General features: G+C 36.2%; 1 protein-coding gene across 6 annotated transcripts in view; it reads right to left on the bottom strand.

Annotated features, from left to right (window-relative positions):
- Positions 1-21,631, bottom strand: part of emid1 (EMI domain containing 1) — a 74,583-nt gene that overhangs the window by 43,702 nt on the left and 9,250 nt on the right. For all 6 annotated transcript variants that reach the window (XR_007184524.1, XR_007184525.1, XR_007184526.1 and 3 more), the window contains exons 2-3: positions 21,385-21,498; positions 20,226-20,329 (exon numbers count right to left, since the gene is read on the bottom strand). Coding sequence is in view for 3 of the 6 variants with exons in the window: in XM_048187513.1 (XP_048043470.1) it covers positions 20,226-20,329; positions 21,385-21,498 (218 nt within the window). In the remaining 3 variants the exon portion in view is untranslated. The remainder of the gene's footprint in view (positions 1-20,225; positions 20,330-21,384; positions 21,499-21,631) is intronic.

Here is a 21,631-nt window from a genome sequence, read left to right on the forward strand (position 1 = left end):
CAACGACCGACGCCACGGGAGCGCAAGCGCTTTGGAAAGAAGGAGAAGCGGTGCGGCTGCGCCTTCCACGCGTTTTTAGACGCGATATGTGAACGGCCCCTATTCATAATTCTAAGTTCATGTTAAATTTAACATTTTTTTCCAGTGACAGACAGCCCTATTCAACTGTTAATTTGAATACAGAAGGTTTTTATTAAAATTTTATATTTATTTATTTTATTGAAATGTGATCTTGTATGTACAACAAGGAAAATTATTTAAATTTGTTCATGTTTTTTTAATAAATCTTATTTGAATTTCAGTTTCATTTTGTTCAAAATATCGTGATACGTATCGTATCGTGAACTCCGTATCGAGATACGTACCGTATCGTGACCATCGTTACACCCCTAGTCACAAGTGGTCAGCGGAGACACTGAACAATTTAACACATCTAAATTTAACAAAATGCTGATGTTTTAAATGAAATGATCAGTTATTTTAGTTGTGTATCTTCATTGAATGAACTAGTTTACATTAGTTAAATTTATTTATTAAGGAGACATCCATAGTGAATTATCTGTCACTGCACATGGCATACTGAAGATGTTCTGCAAGCCAGTTGACATCATTATCTGATTCTGTCCTCACACCTTTCATTTCCTGTGAGCATCCAATCAATTCTGCTGTGCAAAGTCAAAACTAATTTTTCAGTATAACTTTACAACTTTACAGGGATGGTTCATCCAGAAAATTAAAAGTTCTGTCATTTATGTCCTTTTAATATGTGTGGCTTTCTTTCTTCTGTGGAACATAAAGACATTTAAAAAAAAAAAATGTCTTCATGATTCTTTGATGAATAGAAAATGGAAAAGAAATGTGTTTTTGTAACATTATAATTGTCTTTACTGTCAAATTTGATTCATTTAATGCATCATTGTTGGATAAAAGTAGTTGTACATTTCAGTGTTTCATCATCTTTTTTGTGTTACTCAAAAGAAAGAAAGTCAAATATCTACACACACACACACACACACACACACACACACACACACATAGACAGACGCTTCTCACTTCAAGGCCCTTTTTCTCTTTCTCTGAAGTTCAAGAGTCACTCACAAAGGCTGTTTATGGAGCGTGTGATAGCGCTACTGGAACGGAGTTCAGTTTCAGCCAGCAGAACTAAATCTTCCTGCCCTCCAGACCTTTAACATTCTTGCTAAAAGAAGCTTCATCCATTCAGGCCTGACAGGGCAGCATATCAGCACCTTGTCACTCCTGTTTGTCCCATCTGCCTGTCTGTTTCCATCTAATGAAAATAATTAGACTCAATATTATCACTCAGCTGTCCTCACTACCACACAGGGACATACAAACACTCTCCAAACACTCATTTTCACTGACAAGAAGCAGACCAGACCAGTGAGTGGTGGGTGAGAGAGATTCCCATATTCCCTCTCTCTTCCCACAGATCTGAGCTTTATCTTCAGCAGCCACTTCAGCAGAACATCCACATGGCCTTGTGTTTGTGTTAGTATAGGGGTGGATGAAAGATCGGGTTGACTGGGATGAGAGAAACCAAGCAATGAGGGGGTATTCAAATACAAGAGGAGAGAAACATCAAACAGCACTGATCTCACTATGAGAGAGTCCTGGATCAAAACACATGCAGATTCTCTATCACTAGTCAGTCAAAATACACATGTGAGTCAGACCGGAGGGTCACCAGAGGTCAGGTCTCTGAGGAACAGCACAGTATTGCTCTGAAGAGTTTATTTTAAAGCTACAAGACAGTAAGTGTGGCTACCATAGACTGACATGATGGTTAATAAAAACGTAATAATTATATGATTTGGTTCATAACTCCAGCCATAAAAACATGTCACAGCTTGTCCACATTTATGTAGCACTAAAAATAGTTACAAATTTATATTTTGATATTTTTCACCACCTCTTTCGCCAAAAGAGTGTTTTTTGAAGGTACTATGTGACAAATGTTTTATTTCACAATAACTAAAGTAATGCAATGTAATTGCAAGCCTAATAATCCACTTCAAGCTGCAGTATTAATTAAGAAGTATGCAGCCATAACACCAAATGACTGCACAGATGAAAATAATATCTCAGTCCTACTCAGCAAATTTCATTTTATCAGCTGCTTGGCAGTCAGCTCTCTCGACTCATAAAAGCTTTTAAGAAAACAGGGCGGTTAAGTATTTCAAACTAACTTATGAATGTCTTTAAGCTTTATGAATACAAATGACTTCACCCAGTGGGCAGATAATGAGACAGTTTGGGCAAATGGAAAATGAAATCATGCTGTCTCTGCTGGAAAATGTCTTTTCCATATATTGTGTGCAGGGTTGTTGGGTTATCGTAATTAGAGAAGACTTGATATATGTAGCACTAGGCTACTGGATGTCTGAGCAATGTGGGTGAAGGAGCTTTTATCTGAAAATCTGACGTGACTCATTGAGGGTGTCAGACTTTGTGGTTGTGGTTTGATGGACTACTGGCCTATGAAAGCTCCAGAAACAGTTGAACCAGACGACCTCAGAGAAAGAAGTTGAAACGCACAGTAGGTTGGTCCTGTTCCTGACTGCTTCTGGTGGAATAATGTTCATGTGCCCCCTCAAAAGGTCTAGCACTCAAGTGGACAGATTTCAGACACTGATATTTACCGTTATGCACTTAACTAGCACTTTATTCTCTGCACAAGCAAGTCACCCAGAACATCTCTTCATGGTGGAATGACACAACTGACCTGCCAATATTAGCATTTTAGCATAAGCTTTGAGAATATGCCTTAATTGAAATGTAAAAGGAACTAAACATTTACTATATTTTATCACTAAAGGCCCACCAAGCCGACATCAAAGAACTAGCGACAATGAAAGCTGACTGTATTGACGCCTCGCGTCATCTTACATTCGTTTTTATTAGCATTTACAGAATCATTAATGCAAATATATGGCAGTCTCAAAAGTCTTCCAAGGACGTTACAAATACTAAAAACACTGCTCAGCACTACCCTCTGAGGCAATGAAACATGAGGTCATGAAAAAGCAACTGAATTGGGGGAGAAAAAAGAGATAAAAAGGGGACAGACAGAGAAGGGGCACCAATTTGTCCAAGAAAAGCATGTTTAAAAGAACAGCCGAGTGTGGTGCCAATGTGTGGGAGATGAGAATACAGGTTGGCACTAATGCCATGTGAAAAGAGATCAGCAGATTGATGTGGGAGAGAGAGATTACAGTCACCCTCACAAAACAAACACAGAAAGAGATCTTGAAAATATTTTGGATTTTGATAAGGGAGGGCGGTGTAGTGCACTTGAACAAACATGGTATGCAAGATAAAATATAAAGAGAATGAATTCATGAGTAAATGAAAAAAAGTACAGTCTCAGTCTGTCTTCTAAATTAAATACATGTAAATAAAATAAATTCCATAAAATTTAAATGTGCAGAGAAAACCATGAAGTAATGGTGAGTCTATATACAATACTGTTCAAAAGTTTAGGGTCAGTACTTTTTTCAGCAAGGACATGCTACAGTGACAGTAAAGACTTTCACTTTGTTACAAAAAATAATATTTCAAATGAATGCTGTTCTACTGAACAGCTGATAAATTTTGAACAGTAGTGCAAATATAATATAAACTATTTAACATACATTTAAATGATATCAACAATATCTAATATTTTACACCAGCAGTGATGCAATGAAATTACACTGAAAATTTAGGAAAATGAAAATGACAATAATTTATACACTGTATTTAACATTAACCACAGCATACTATGGCAATAAACATGTCATGAGGAAAAGCCAAAAAAACACTAGAAAGATTCTGAACAACCATAATTCTATGACAAATCATAGGCTAAATCCATTCTGGCATCATCACGTACAAGTGCAGAATTCCAAGAATATGGAGTCTACAATCATTTCACAAACCAAACTAATCCACACAGCTCTAATGATAGTGTAAAAGCCATGTAGGCTCAGCCATATCATTCAGACACTCTGAGGTTCACCACAGACTTCTCTTTCACATGTCGGGTCTATTGGAGAGAAATGAGAAACACAACCCCAAACAGACAAAGCGTCCCCATAACACTCAAACCTCTTACAGAAATATCTGCCACTCAAACCACAACTATATATACACTCTACATACAAGACAAATTAATCTCTGTTTTTGGTCAGCTTCCACCAAACATAAAAATTGGTTTGCTTTGCCAAAAAGAGCAAGTGGCTGTTCTGGCGTTCACTTAAACTTGGGCTTGTTTGGGCAACCTGTCTTAGTTACAGTCTGACAGTCACATTGTTTTGCCCAAAAGAGTCAAGTTTCAAACATCTAAAATGATTAAAGGCTCATATCATAAATCTTTTTAATGTTAGTCAAGGTTTCTTCAAAAACATGATTCAGTTTCACCCACTCTCTGTGTCACAGTTATGGTCAGTTTGTAGTTCGTTTTCCTTAATAAAGTCTGTTTGAATTGATCTTCGTCTTGCCTTTTGCCTGCACCACGCTTAGGACTACTTTAAGACGACTATGTAAATGTAAAATGCACATAAAACAGCCAGATTCAATCTAATCTGATCCAACATATTCCAAGGCAATGAAATGACACTGAAAATTTGCATTTGACAACAGTATACTATGGCAATAGACAAATGTCCTGAAGAAAAGCCAAACAAACACTATAACGATTCTGAACAATCATAATTCTATGACAAATCATGGGCTACATCCATTCTGGCATCATCATGTACACAATACTGCTGTATTTTTGATCAAATAAATGCAGTCTTTGTGAGCATAAGAGGCTTCTTTAAAAAACATTAAAAAAAATTTTAAAAACATAAATTTTTTTAAAAAACATTAAAAACTAAACTTTTGAACATCAGTGTATAAATACACAGATACAAATTTGTAACTGTCATCACAAAAAAAAAAAAAAATTTAAACTAATTTAACAATTGTATTATCAATATTCAAAAATTAAGGAAAAAATAAAGAGAAAAAAGATGTGCTGCCGCACCATCCTTCTCTTTAGAATTTTAAAGAAATCTGATTACATGCCAATTGGAAAAATAGCTTTGATGTAATAATAGATATGTAAATGTAGATGTCTAGAGTTTGGGCTTTAAAACGTATAATATGTTTGTTTGTTTTTTTTAGTGGAAATTTAATTTCAAAGATTTTTCATGAAATTACTCTTTATATAGTCTCACGTACCCAGACCTTCAGACTGAAAGCAGAAGGTCTGGACTCCATCTTAGCTTTCATTGGGCAAGGATTGCCCAAGTGGACATCTGACCGACAAGTAAATCAACCAATCACAGTTTGTTTTGTTCAGCGTAATGTTTAGGGGCGTGAAAATGTAAAGGCGATGCCCCCATAATAACAAACCGCTGTGCGATTCATTCAAGAACATTGTGCAAGTTTACTGCAACAATGGCACAATAATAGTGCTGTGAACCCAGCGCTAAGTTGATCCTGATAAGCGCTCATTGTCACAGTTATAAACACGATGGCTTTCCTCTTCCATAAGGGGGTTTGGCATCACGACAGCTTTGTTTCCAGACAGACCATTAAAGAACGCGACACACACGTCTACCAGAAATCTTGGAGAATTCATCCAATCAGATGACGACTTCAAAACTCCTGAAGTGTTTCTCATTTTGTGTGCCATATGCATCAGACGTTCAGTCAAATGTCCGTTAGCGTGATGTCTGAGGCTGAGACTACCCTTTAAATATCCCCCTAAAGCACAGCATGGTGTCCTGTTTATCCATGAATAATGTTTAGAGAACATGATCGCTGACGTGACTACATTCTGCAAAACCCCCTTCACCATGCACAACAAACTCAAAGTTCTGTCTTCCTTTGTTGATCTTCCCCTCTCTCTCCATCTTTCTTTCATTCCAAGTGCCCCTACAATAACCATTTTTCACTCAGAGGGAACTGCAATCTAAACCCTTTAGGAGCCTCTGCCAAAGTGAGCACAATGTCAGCCTTGACAATGAGTTAGAGTGTTAGAGAAAGAGAGAGTGGGAGAGCTGATTGACTTATTGCGGCCCTGATACCTGGCAGCAGTCGTAGGAAACATGTATTTTTGGAGTTTCCCCAGCCCTTCACTCGCTTATCCTTCATCATGCTCTTTCTCAGTGATGACAGAGAGGGAAAAGATATCGTGATGCAGAGAAAAAGAGTCGGGGAGCCTTTATCACACAGTCTTTCCATTTCGAACTAAAACCAAAAGTTTATTCTGCAGTTAGGAGACCTTGCAGTACATAACAAACTAATTTTTATCAAAACAATTTAAAAAGGCCAACTGTTTATCCAGTTTTTAAACATTATAATATGTCCTCTAAATGTGATCTAGTGGTTTATGCAAAAAGATAAGTAGGAACAGAAACTGACATCAAATGAAGGATACTTTTTTTCCAGCTAGCTTGATAATTCAAACTCTGGCGTGGGAAAAGCTGAGCTGTTCAAAGCCTTAACATCAGCTCTATAAATACAACAAGAGTTCAAGAGCAGCATGTCACTGACTCCAGCTAGACTGATTAAGGTCTACAAACAGTTCAACTCTTCTGCAGCGCAAAATCACACTGCCCTCTATTTCAGGTGTGTGTGAGTCAGTTTTTAAGACAGACGATGTGGGACACGTCCAGCCCAAATAACAGACCCAGATATCATCCTACGAGTGCCGAATAACCCTGCCTCTACTCTCCCGTCCCATCCAATAGTTCCACAGGGAACTCTCAGGGAGACTTCTCATTGGCTGGTAGCGCATACATTATGTCACAGCACACAGTCTATTAAAGTGATTTACTGCCTTCACTGTCCGTCTGCTAAAAAGAATGGCAACAGCTGTAGTGAGTGAGTGTGTGTAAAAAGCAGCGTTGCGGAAGCTACTTTGAAACTGTAGCTTGTCATGCTACAAGCTACTCATAATTAGTTAAGTAGTTAAACTACAGTAGTTAAACTACAGTTAAGCTAAAAAGTAGTTAGCTAAATTATAAGATACTAATAAAGGGCTATTTAAGAGGGAGTCTTTTTAAATATAATCTAAATATAAAAAGTTTGAGGTCAGTAAGATTTTTAATGTTTATGCAGTAAGTCTCTTAAGTTCACCAAGTCTGCATTTATTGGCTCAAAAAATACAGTAAAATCAGTAATATTGTGAAAATGTTCATTTTTTAATATATTTTAAAATGCAATTTATTCCTGTGATGCAACCTGAATTTTCAGCAGCCGTTACTCCAGTCTTCAGTGTCACATGATCATCCAGAAATCATTATGCTGATCTGGTGATCAAATATCATATCTTATTATTATCAATGTTGAAAACACTTGAGCTACTTTATACTTTTGTGGAAACCTTGATACATTTATTTTCAAGATTGGTGTCATTCATATGGGAAAACAAAGTAACTTGTGTTACTTATTTGAATAAAGTAACTCAGATATTTTGTTGTAAATTTAAAAGTAACTTTACTTCTGTAAGTAGTTACTTTACTACTTACTTGAAAAAAGTAATCTGATTAAGTTACTTGCATTACTTGTTATGTGTTTCAAGCCTGTGTGCCTTAGAATGACATGAAGGTTAGTAAATAGCGATAAAACTAGATTTTTTGGTGAACTATCTAAATCCACTTTAACATTATATTTTGAAGACACTACTACTGTGCATGCACACATTTTAGGTTGGTAACACACAAGATCACCAAGTACATGCATGAAATCAGTTCACTTTAAATTTCCTGCTGCATTTCATGATGAATCTCTTTTCCGACACAGATTCAGTCTGGTAAAATGAAGTCAGCACCGCACACCCCTGGCCAAAACCACAAGCAGAAAACTCTAATGCACACAACATACTGCAACTCCATCATCCCTCTGTGAACACTAGCACCTTCATCATCTCTTAATGCAATAATGCTGTCGCTAAAAACCCAACATAACAGATTAACATCAACACTGTCACTAACATCTGACTTTATTATTTGTACAGACAGATATAACGCTTTATTATCCTGCTAGTTAAGATCTGTTGAAAATGTGCTTTTCCAAATGCATTTAAAACTGTGCACTCAGGCATTTATATGTGATGTGGCAAGACACAAAAGCTTACTTACAATAATGCATGGCACATTCTTTTCATTAAGTCAAACAATTTCACTCACCATACATGTGTGAGCAGTGCAAATTTACAAGAAGTGTACTTTGAATCATGGATCACATTTGAGCTAATAAAAAAATGTGTAGAGTAAAAGGCCATTTCCTGGTTTCTTATACCACAAAATAAAAGGAAATGCTTCCTTTAATATAGTATAATCTGTGTGAATGAGAGTAAACTCCAACCTTAATGACTAGCTGAATATTTAAAGGTAAAATGTGTAAAAACTATAAATACAAATCTATATAAATTGTGATATACACTGAAAAGTTTAGGGTTGGTAAGATTAAGACTAATTGAAAGAAGTCTTTTATGCTCACCAATACATTTGCATTTATTTTATCAAATTTATTTATGTGATTACTTCTAGTCTTACTTCAGAAATCATTCTAATGTGCTGATTTGGTGCTCAATTTCTTATTAATATCAATGTTGAAATGATGAAAACAGTTGTACTGCTTAATATATTTGTGGTACATTTTTGATTCTTTAATGAATAGAAAGTTCAAAAACAGCATTTATTTGAAATAGAAACTTTATACATTATAAACATTATAAATGCTTTTACTGTCACTTTTGATCAATTTAAAGCATCCTTGCTGAATAAACATTAATTTCTTGATGAATAAATGAATGAATTAATGAAAAAAACAAAAAAAACATAATGACCACAAACTTTGAACGATAGTATATACAAATATTTATTCTGTAAATGTAATGTGCAAAAACAACGGTAAGTCCCACAGACTTATACTGAAAAAGAAGCTTGAGCCAAAAATAGGGAGCAGAATATCATACTGACCAGCACACAAGAGCAATTTTTACTTTGACCTGTAAGAAACACCTACAGTAACATGCTAAAAACATTCAGGACACCATTTGCAAACAGAAATTACAAACCTAATCTATAAGCAGAAAAATACAGATGCAATCTGACAGCCCTTAATGCACAATTGGGAATCACTGCAGATCTATTGTAACATAACACCCCCTGCGGTCACCCGGTTTCTTCCTAATCCTTTTATCCTGTAAGTTTCAACAGCACTGCTGTGGAGCGTGGCTCTAATAAGCATGTGTGTATGTAAAGCTCATTCAAAACCTGCCTCTCTAATCACAACCATCTCTATACCACCACAAAAGCACATACAGATCCAGACACATGCAGTAAGTACACACCATCACACACTTACAAATGTTTGCAAATGACATCAAAAAAACATGCGGCTCAGGATTAAATGAGCTCTTGGCAACCACAAGATAATTTGAATGTATGAATGACATCATAACTACTCGCTGCAGACGAAGACTTCTGTGGTTGTCTGTCAGTCTCAGACGACCACAGGAGCAAGAAAGGGAGGTAGGAAACAAGAGACAAAGAAACTTTTTTCTTTCTCAGGTTTTCTAATCTTTGAATAAAACATTGCAAAACCTTTTCATGTGGCAGATGCATAGTTACATTTTACAGGGCCATATAAAAATACAACAATAAAACCAAAACACACACCCCAAACAAGAAGTGATGTATGCTTAGCAACAAACCTAAGCCTTTCAGTACGTTTAACAGGGGAAGAAAGGCAAAGAACAACAGGTAGAAAATAAATTAAATGGCTGAGCTTTGTTGCAAATGGGTTTTTCAAACTTTTTGAAGCTATAAGGAGACAGTTGCAAGGAGGAAAAACTTGTCAAAAATGGATAAAAACATTAATTAAATAGCATTTTTGTTCCACGGCTACTGGCACCCTACTGTGGCCCCCCGGGGTTCCTCAGACCCCATTTTGAAACCCCCTTATGTAGCACTTCAGTTATTCATTGAAATTATAAAATGATGCTATGAGCTAAACTTGCTCTCCAACATCCCTAGAAAAAGAAGAGTGATAGTAAACAGAAAGCAACTGCTTGAAACTGAAAGCTTGTCTAGATGAAGTAAAATATGTACTTTCCTTCCTTGTACTCAATTAATTTGTTTCTTTCCATTTCCAGAGCTCCACTTCCTTCAGTGGGGCCCTGTCCAATGCAGCCCTTCCTGTTTGAGTTTATGTGGTGGGATGTAGAGCACTGGGCCTGTTAAACCTGAAATTTCCTGGTTTACACCAAGATGAATGAGTACACATATTTCAGCAGGTGGGTTATGTCGTTCTGCAGATTGACTGGGGCTATGGGAAGGAATTGACAACTCAGAGCAGAGAAGGGAAAATAAGGGAGTAATTATATAACAAATATACAATATACAGAACAGGCAGCAGGGACTTAGAATAACAAACAGCTCACACATCTAAACTTACATAGTTGTTTATAGTAACACAGATGGAAGATGTGGGGTGAAAGAGAGAATATGACTTCATAGGCTGCTGATGGGCAATTTGCAAAGTGCATCAAGAATGTGTTCATAGTGTGTGTTAATAGTTTGGGTTCTCACTTGAGCTGTGTGTGAAAGCTATGTGATCATTATTTGTGTGCTCAGAGTGTTCAAAAAGTTCAGATTCTGTGCTTACAAAGGGCATTCTCAGGGTGTGTTCACAATGTTTGTTCATAGTGTTTTTTAGAATGTTCATTCATAATGTGCTTGGAATGTTCATTCAGAGTGTGCGTTCAGAATGCTTGTTCACAATTTTCATTCAAACGATGTGTTTAGAATGTTCGTTAGTAGTGTGTATTCAGAATGTTCATTAAACGATGCTCTCAGAGGGCCTGTTTATATCTGGTCACTTCATGTGTTTTTACTGATCAGATAGCTATCTGATTTATCAAAATGATTCCATTTACACTTGGCATCTTAAATGTGTCTCTGCAAAACGAATATAAATCCGATCTTCAATTCCCGTGCTATATGCAGATTTAATGGAGTTCACGTCACTGAAAGCAACAAATATGAGCTGATCATCAGCTAATTTCAAAATCAAAGACCACAATAGGAGAGAGCGCGGCAACAGCACTGGTAAGATCATTTAGTCTCATTACTTTTAATGAAGATGATTGAGTTTTGAGCGTCAGCGACTTTCAGTTTTCTTTGTGACAGTTTGCGCATCGGCTTGCTGAAGAGATACTCAGCTACTCAGCTGCTCATCTGCGGCGATGCTTGATGCAGCAATGCTTTGACATCTGGCTATAACATATTATTTAGCCTATAACCCACTCTCACGCGTTTATTTTTTAGCATTTTTGGGAGGAGTAAAATTTGCATATGTGGTTTCAACAACCAGATGCATTTAGACTTGTTCAGTTTTGACTGGAATGCGTCTCAGACCACCTCCTGAAGTGGTTTGAGCGATCGGATTTAAATCCTTCTCGAATGCGTTTCGGAGGGCATTTACACCTGGTCTTTTCATGATCGGATAGCTATCCGATCAGAGGAAATGCATAAAGGCCCAAAATGTTTGATCAAAGTGTGTATTCTGAATGTTCGTTCAAAGTGTGTTTCAGAATGTTCATTAAACTATGTGCTCAGAATGTTCATTCTGTGTTCAGAATGTTTGTTTAAAGTGTGTGTTCAGAACGTTCGGTCAAAGTGTGTATTTAGAATGTTAATTTTAAGTGTGCATTCGGAATGTTTGTTCAGAGTGTATTTCAGAATGGTCATTTAAAGAATGTATTTAGAATGTTTGTTCAAACTGTATTTAGATTGTTCATTCAAAGTGTATATTCAAAATGTTCACGCATAGTGTGTTCAGAATGTTAATTCAAAGAGCGTTTAGAATGTTCATTCGAATCGAATTTAAAATGTTTGTTCAAACTCATGTAGAATGTTCATTCAAAGTGTGTATTCAGAAAATGTGTTCATTGTGAGTTCAGAATGTTCACTGAAATTGTGGATTCAGAATGTTCAGTCAAAGTGTGTTTTCATAGTGTGCGTTCAGAATGTTTGTTCAGTGTGTGTTCAGAATGATCATTCACAGTGTCCGTTCAAGAATATTTGTTCAAAGTGCGTGTTCAAAATGTTCACTCAGAATGTTAGTTGATGCTCACAAAGTACAAATACACAGAGACACAACAGCTGCACGATGCACTCCTTGACACCTCATATCTCCCACACACGCTAACACACATGCATAAACACACTGAGCCACACAAAGCTGACTGGCTAACACAAAGACAGGCAGGAGGCTCTGCTTGAAGGTTTGGCCCTTTCCCAAGTCATTAAGGACAACTTAAATCATTCCAGAATATAAAGTGCTCTTAAAAAAGAGCTAAAAAACGCTCCCAGCTGACTGCCTCCATAGTGAGTGTGTGTAACTGATGTTTGAAGCATAAGAGCTTAGCGTGGAACCCCCCGATAAGCCGAGCTGAGCTGTGAAAACACAGATTACATTTCTGTGGCTTTAAAGCACCCGTCGCATGCCTACGAGCCGAGCTGGTAATTAGTGCATCAAAAGCGCACAGCCTCACTTTGACCGAGGGCCAGGGTTTGATTCAGGGCCCTTCGTACTTCTAAGACAAGCGTGCTAATTCAACACGTCCTCCCACACGACAAACACACAAGCTGTTCACTTCCTCTCAATCACTCGCTGACTGTTAGTCAGATTCTCTTACGCACTTGAGTAGGGTGAAGAGTTAATGTATATGAATATAAACATCTCAGAATGAATCCTCATCATTTATTTAAAAAAAACAAAAAAGGACTGTGGAGAATTCTTCTTAAAACACTGAGGGGAAAAATAATGATTTAACAAGTGTTAGGTCATTACGCTTATCAACAACATGATCTGTGGAGCTCTGTTGAAATAATAAACTGAGCTGAAAGCAGATATGACTGAACAATATTTTGACATAAAGCCTTGATAGACAGTCTTTCATTTTTCCTGGATAATACATGATCTAATTTGTTCAGTGCCTTTAATCTTCGGGTTTTCAAATCATCAAAATTATTGTTCAGTATTGGCGTGGGGGTATTTTTGTTGCTTGCGATTCCAATGAATTCTTAACAGAGTAACAAGAGATATCCATTAAAGGGATAGTTCACCCAAAAATGAAAATTCTGCCATCATTTACTCCCCCTCAAGTAGTTCCAAACCTGTATGAATTTCGTTGTTCTGCTGAACACAAAGGAAGATATTTGGAAGAGTGTCAGTAACCAAACAGATCTCGCACCCCATTTACTACCATAGTTGAAAAAATAAATACTATGATAGTAAATGGTTGGCGAGATATATATATATATATATATATATATATAGGCTACACTACCATTCAAAAGTTTGGAAACATTACTATTTTTAATGTTTTTGAAAGAAGCCTCTTATGCTCATCAAGCCTGCATTTATTTGATCAAAAATACAGGAAAAAAAAATAATATTGTGAAATATTATTACAATTTAAAATAATGGTTTTCTATTTTAATATACTTTAAAATATAATTTTTTTCTGTAATGCAAAGCTGAATTTTCATCAGCCATTAGTCCAGTCTTTTGTGTCACATAATCCTTCAGAAATTATTCTAATATGCTGATTTGATACTCAGTTATTATCAAAGTTGGAAACAGTTGTGTTGCTTAATATTTTTTGCAAACTGTGATACTTTTTTTCAGGATTCATTGATGAATAAATAGTCAAAAAGAACAGCATTTATTCAAAATAGAAATATTTTCTAACAATATAAATCTTTACTATCACTTTTTATCAATTTAACACATCCTTGCTGAAAAAAAGTATTGATTTTTTCCAAAAAAAGGAAAGAAAAAAATACTGACCCCAAACTTTTGAACAATAGTGTATATTGTTGCAAAAGATTTAATTTAAATAAATGCTGCTCTTTTTTAACTTTTTATTCATCAAAGAATCCTGAAAAAAAGTATCACGTTATAAAAAAAAATATTAAGCAGCACAACATTTGTAATAAATCAGCATATTAGAATGATTTCTGAAGGATCATGTGACACCGAAGACTGGATTTAATGATGCTGAAAATTCAGCTTTGTATCACAGACATAAATTATATTTTAAAGTATCGTAATAATATTTTACAATATTACTGTTTTTTTCTGTATTTTTCATAAAATAAATGCAGGCTTGATGAATAGAAGAGACTTCTTTCGAAAACATTAAAAATAGTAATGTTTCCAAACTTTTGAATGGTAGTGTATATATATATATATATATATATATATATATATATATATATATATATATATATATATGTATATTTTAACAAATATAGCGAAAAATGTTGAACACTGACTTGAGAACATTTGAAGTGATCCTCACTAATAGACTTTGCGCAGTATGTGTGTGTAAGTGTGTGAACGAGGGTGGGACGCTGATCTTTATGCAATGTACTTCAGATAAAAAGCTTGACATGTACTTCAAATATGTTTTTGTGTCTTATCGTTGATGTAATGTTTTTACTAGTTCAGACGACGCCGGTGAGAAAGGGAGAACTAATGAGAAAAGAACAAGAGATTAAAACCATGAGGGGAAAAAAAGTGTTGGAGGCCAAAAACTGACAAAAGCAAACAAAATATTTGGTATCCCTATTTTAAAATTAATATAAATACATACAGATCTTTAAGGATCTTTAAAGCAGGCCTGGAAGAGAAAACTGCATAACAAATAGGGCAGTAAAAATGCTTATCTTGTCATATGTATTTCCTGTTAACAAAAAATGAATGCTATAACAGTGATTTTTTATTTTTGTACCAAGTAAATATTATACTATATCGCAGAAATGCGATATATCTGTTATCTGCAGATATATAGTTTTTGTTGCTGTTGATGAAGTTGAATAGTCCTGCTTTAAAGTGAAGATGATGTGTAAAAGATATTTTTGAGCGAAGCAACACTTCTCTCTTTCCTCATTCCACGTACCCCACATCAGAACACAAATGATCCTACAACAACACAGAATCACTGTGCTGAGATGCCATTGCACTTTACATTTCAAACTGCAACCCATACTGTGTGCATAACAATGATCTGAAACCAGTGTAGACACAAACAGAGACAGCCGGTGTTATAAAACAAGATGAGGTGGGGGGTGTCTGGACGGTACATCTCACCATATATGAGAGGATAAAGCTCATTCTCCATGGTCTCTGATATACCAGACATTAATAAATGTTCATGCACACATAACATGCTTTCTAGTTTCTGTTCCTCGCTATGGTGTATTGCATCAGTGACACGAATGATATCTTGAGGGTGCTGAAGCCCACTATAAACTGTGGTGTCAGAAACAGAGAGAGACAGAACAGAGCTGTCAGTTCCACTCAGGGCTGTCTGTGATCCGAGTTTGTTTCACATGGTACCAATAAGACACTAGTGTTCACAGGCCTCGGAGCGTCCCACTTACGATGGTATCCTCTCTCCATTTCATCATCCCTCTCTTATGAGGAACAGATTTAACCTAATTCACCCACTTTATCTCTCATTTCATGGATGTCTGCTGCCTTTGGGGTATGTAATTGTGTGAAAATGGAAAGATTTGCATTTTGGTTGGCAGTGTGGGTGTGTCTGGGTTTCATTGTTCGTCTGCGGTTTCATCTTTAGATCAAAGTAAACTCATTCCCAAAATAGGAAACTTTTAAAGCAATCATCAATATTGGATTTGTTCTCTCGACTCAACTAGTTAACACAATTAGTGTGTGTCTATGAGATAAAGGCATAACACTACTAAATGGTCAGTGTTGCATTTTTTAATTAATCTAAGAGCAGAAACGGTTTACCCAAAACCCACCAAGACTTTCATTTGAGAGTTACAGGAGTAAGATTTTCAGTGAACGGTGACTGAAATTTTGAATATATATTTATTCATGCTTTCTATTACGCAGAAATCTCTCAGGTTTAATTAAAATATCTTTATTTGTGTTTCGAAGATGTACAAACGTCTTATGGGTTTGGAACGAAATAAAGTCAATGATGACAGAACTATTCCTTTGATTAATCATTTAAAAAGACTCAAAAAATCTGAAGTTAGTGCTTAAATCAGTCTGATAGACACTTAACTAAATTAATTAGCAGAATCCATTAGAGAAGTCACAGAATAAACTGAATAATTTTTTAATATTCAGTGATTTATTTTATTAAACTATATAAACAATAGTTAAAGGTGCCGAAGAACATGTTTTCAAAAGATGTAATATAAGTCTTAAGTGTCCCCTGAATGTGTCTGTGAAGTTTCAGCTCAAAATACCCCATTGTTTTTTTTAAATTAATTTTTTTAACTGCCTATCATTATAAATGCGCCGATTCAGGGTACGCGGCCCCTTTAAATCTCGTGCTCCACGCCCCAAGAGCTCGCGCTTGCCTTAAACACCATAAACAAAGTTCACACAGCTAATATAACCCTCAAAATGGATCTTTACAAAGTGTTCATCATGCAACATATCTAATCGCATAAGTATAGTATTTATTTGGATGTTTACATTTGATTCTGAATGAGTTTGATAGTGCTCCATGGCTAAAGTTAACATTACACACTGTTGGAGAGATTTATAAAGAATGAAGTTGTGTTTATGAATTATACAGACTGCAAGTGTTTAAAATTAAAATAGCGACGGCTCTTGTCTCCGTGAATACAGTAAGAAACGATGGTAACTTTAACCACATTTAACAGTACATTAGCAACATGCTAACGAAACATTTAGAAAGACAATTTACAAACATCACTAAAAATGTCATGATATCATGGATCATGTCAGTTATTATTGCTCCATCTGCCATTTTTCGCTATTGTTCTTGCTTGCTTACCTAGTCTGTTGATTCAGCTGTGCACATCCAGACGTTAATACTGGCTGCCCTTGTGTAATGCTTTGAACATGGGCTGGCATATGCAAATATTGGGGGTGTACATATTAATGATCCCGACTGTTACACAACAGTCAGTGTTATGTTGAGATTCGCCTGTTCCTCGGAGGTCGTTTAAACAAATGAGATTTATATAAGAAGGAGGAAACAATGGTGTTTGAGACTCACTGTATGTCATTTCCATGTACTGAACTCTTGTTATTCAACTATGCTGAGGTAAATTCAATTTTTGAATCTAGGGCACCTTTAACATAAGCAAAATAGACATTATAACTAAAAATTTACCAAATCAGTCTGAATAAAATGATCAAAATATGAATCAATCATGAAATGAATGAATGAAATCAAATAAATAGAAATATCATTTTGGTGAACTATATCCTTTTATGTTTCTTTAGCGATTGGCTGCAGGCTAAAGAAACCCCAATTTGCCTCACAGACAGGAAGTAGTGAGTACAGCTTGTGTACAGCTTGACATTTTAGTGTACACACAAACACAAAAACAACCACATGACTGACACACACTGTACAGCATTAAAGCCCTCAAAGCAATTTACAAGACACATTAAAGCTAAAACTGTCTATAAAAGTAAATTAAAGTGCAGTCAAATAAAGACTTGCCACCCTGGGAATGTCAACCACATTAAATCATTTAGTGGACCTTAAGAGTTTAACCTCAATTTATAAACTACCAGTGGGTCAGTAGGTACAGCTGGTACAAACAACAGCTTAGAAAGCCCACCTTCGGCCAAATCACACAAGACCTGGTTTAGTTCGGAGAGGACAGGAGACTCTCATGGCTGCTGGCTGGTCCTCACAGTTACTCCCAGCACAACTCACAATGAGGCTCTGGCTGACACTCAGACAATGCAGCCAAACACACACACACTCAGTCACAGAGCAAAGCAGCCAGAAACAGCATCCAAACACAGCTGAGACACGCGCTCACATTAATCACAAACTCGCTCGCACACACGCATACTTTTGCCTGTCTCACAATAGCCATCCATCCTGTTTCTCTTCTTTTGTATTCTCCACTACTTTCTCTCCTGACATTGGGACATGATTTACAAACAGAGACAGTGAAGTGAATGAGAAGAAGTCAAAGTCAAAGTAAGACATAAGCTGTAGCCAGGGCAGGACATTAGTTGTGGGGTGGTCTCGTTGTGTGAGCCTGTATAAACATTAAATAACAAATATGGCTACCTCACAGACCCCAAACACTCATTTCCCATTCCCAAAATCATGTCTAGTTCTGGTTCACTATGAGCAGTGTTGGGGAAAATCTACTAAGAGTAGACACGCTTAGAGACGCTTAGACACAGTGCGACAGCAGTTCAGCAGTTTCCAAAATAGTGTAGCTTTTTCCAGCAGCATTTTCCAACGAGTAGCATGATTAAATGCTACATGGATGCTTTTTGTCACACTGTGTTGTGCGCACAGCCAAGTAAATGAAGAAAATTTATTCTCTCAAGTAGCATTGGAAAGTCAGATTCATTTTTAATTGGTTCATTCAGACAATTTATCTTAATGAAGCCATTAAAAATTCACAGTCCCTATGCAATATGTTTAAAAAATGTAATAGATGTAAAATATTTAGTCAGATTCAGTTAAATGCTGCTTTCAAATTGGAGTGTTTTTGGAGTGTGCAAATTTATGTTTTATTTAGTAGAGGCCTTTATCACACTTCGAAAAGCAGAAGCTTCAAATAACTTTCGCTGTAGCCTGTATCAGTGGCAGTACCCATAGCATGGGATTGAATGGACAGAATTTGAAAGATGACACTTTGTTTCTTATCAAAAGTAACAAAAAAAATGGAGCTTATTGCAAATATTGGTGGTTAATGGTGGTTAGGCTTCAACGCTGTACTCATTGTGTACACATGTGTACCGAACTGTAAGACACGCACCGAAAATTCAGGACGAAGACATGTACCGTTACACCCTTATTGGATAGCATTATAAGATAACAATGATTTATTGGATAGCATTGTAGACAATACTGGAGATTAATCTATAATAATATATGCTGCAACAATAAAAACAATAACATTAAAAATAAAATTCAGATTGTATTCCGATTATTCCTTCGGCAGTAGTTTGAGCAGCACGCAGATCTTCATTTATCTCATGACGACATTGGCCATGCTGACAATTGCCTCAATCACATGTAAGACTAAATGAACTGTTTGTCTGTTAAAGGGATAGTTCACCCAAAAATGAAAATTTGATGTTTATCTGCTTACCCCCAGTGCATCCAAGATGTAGGTGTCTTTGTTTCTTCAGTAGAACACAAATGATGATTTTTAACTCCAACCGTTGCTGCCTGTCAGTCAAATAATGCTAGTGGATGGGAACTTCTACAATAAGAGTAAATAAAACTTGCTTAGACAAGTCCAAATTAAACCCTGCAGCTCGTGACGACACATTGATGTCCTAAGACAAGAAACGATCGGTTTGTGCGAGAAACCGAACAGTATTTATATAATTTTTTACCTCTAATACACCGCTATGTCCAACACATTCATCACTCGATTCGTTTGGTCTGATCGCGCTCTGACAACGGCAATGATGTCTCGCACTCATTGAAGTATATGCGCAAGACATCACTGCCGCTGTCAGAGCGCGAACAGACCAAACGAATCGAGTGATGAATGCAGTTGGACATAGTGGTGTATTAGAGGTAAAAAATTATATAAATACTGTTCGGTTTCTCGCACAAACCGATCGTTTCGTGTCTTAAGACATCAATGTGTCGTCATGAGCCGCAGGGTTTGATTTGGATTTGTCTGTCGTGTTTTATTTACTCTTATAGTCCAAGTTCCCGCTGACTTGCATTATACCACTGACAGACGGCAGCGGTTGCAGTTAAAAATCATCATTTGTGTTCTACTGAAGAAACAAAGACACCTACATCTTGGATGCGCTGGGGGTAAGCAGATAAACATCAAATTTTCATTTTTGGGTGAACTATCCCTTTAAGCTACTAATTGAAACTGGATGTGGCGACACGCAGACTGTGATAAACGCCTATACTGTAAGTTAAATGCTGACACCCAAATTAAGATCTGCATTTTTCTGCCAGACAAAAACTCCTCTAATTGCAAAAATTTGTTTTATAATCAGATAGTTAATGTAGCAAACTCGGTTTTGAAAAGAGTAGCTTGACTACTTTATTAGTTGAGCTTGAAATTTAGGAAACTTAAAAGACTCCCCGACACTGACAAAGCATAGAGCACAGTATAGAGATTCCTTCTTCACAGCTGCGTGTAGTTCTGTATCAGGCTGCAACTATCGTCTCTGGTCAGTCTTACCTTCCTCACACTGAGATCCGCTGTATCCAGGACAACATTTCCACTCCAGAGAGGTGATGGTGCGGTACACAACTTTATAGGATGGCCGGACCACAGTGCGATAGCTGCAACACACACGTAAAATGTAAGTTTGTTTGAAAGTATGTTACCAGATGACCCTACAAACGCATTACAAGCTCAAGACCTTAAAATTTTACAACAGCAGACAAAAAAATGAAAGTCTTATTTTATACATAAATGTAGTAAGGTTTTTGGTTAATTATACTATAATAAATGCATAGCTTCATTTTTTTTAAAAAACTATATTTTTCAGCTTCTTCTACACAAGAAGCACTGTAAGAATAGTTGACTCAACAACAAAAATGCTGATAACACTTCTTTTAATAATGTAGATAGTTAGCTTTGTAGTTTTCTCACACCGTAATACAGTAATTCACATGCATTCATTAATATTATTTATTTTGTAAAAAAAAAAAGTCTTAATAAATGAAGCGGAACAACTATTTTAGAATGATGAACTTATGGTTATATGTGAGTTTGGGGTCCTAAAAGGTTTTTTTTTAAAGAAAGGAATACTTTTATTCATCAATTAATAATAACATTAAACTGATCAAAGGTGACAGTAAAGACTTTTAAATTCTTACAAAAAAATCTATTTAAAATAAATGCTATCATGTGACACTGAAGACTGGAGTAATGATGCGGAAAATTTAGCTTTGTCATCTCTGAAATAAATTACATTTTAAAACACATTAAAATAGAAAAGGTATTTTAAATTGTAATAATATTTTACAACATCACTGTTTTACTGTATTATTTATTAAATAAATGTGGCCTTTGTGAGATTAAGAGACTTGTTTCAAAAACATTTAAAAAGTTGTATTGACCCCAGACTTTTGAACGTTTATATCATGCAACAGTTACTGGTTTTACAAGGTCCTGTCAAGGACTGCAAAATGGATTTATGCGAATATAACTTTACACATGCAACTTTACACATCCATTTTTGGACCGGTGTTGCTGTCCTACTAACATATGACCTCTAAACAGAAAAATGGTAGTATATTTACTGCACAGGCTGCATGTGTGAAAGTGACTAATGGGAGGTTCCCAAAATGATATAAAACCCTAAGAAAATGTGTGCTGATGATAAACTCACCTTCCCCCATTGCAACCCTGAGGCCACCTGCAGGTCTGATAGACTCTCTGGAGCGTGGTGCCATTCTGTACCTGACAAGTCACTGTCTTAGTCACCGTCTGCGGACACCAGTTCCTAAAAGAGAGAGAAATCTCCCATCAATTAGATTGCTTTGTATTGGATGGTTCTAATGACATAAGAATAATAACACACGCACAAAGCTAGCCATAAAATTATCTAAACAAACTCACACATACTGTAAAATGTA

This window comes from Megalobrama amblycephala, linkage group LG4, assembly GCF_018812025.1.
Source record: "Megalobrama amblycephala isolate DHTTF-2021 linkage group LG4, ASM1881202v1, whole genome shotgun sequence".
In the NCBI taxonomy this organism is placed as follows: Eukaryota; Metazoa; Chordata; class Actinopteri; order Cypriniformes; family Xenocyprididae; genus Megalobrama; species Megalobrama amblycephala.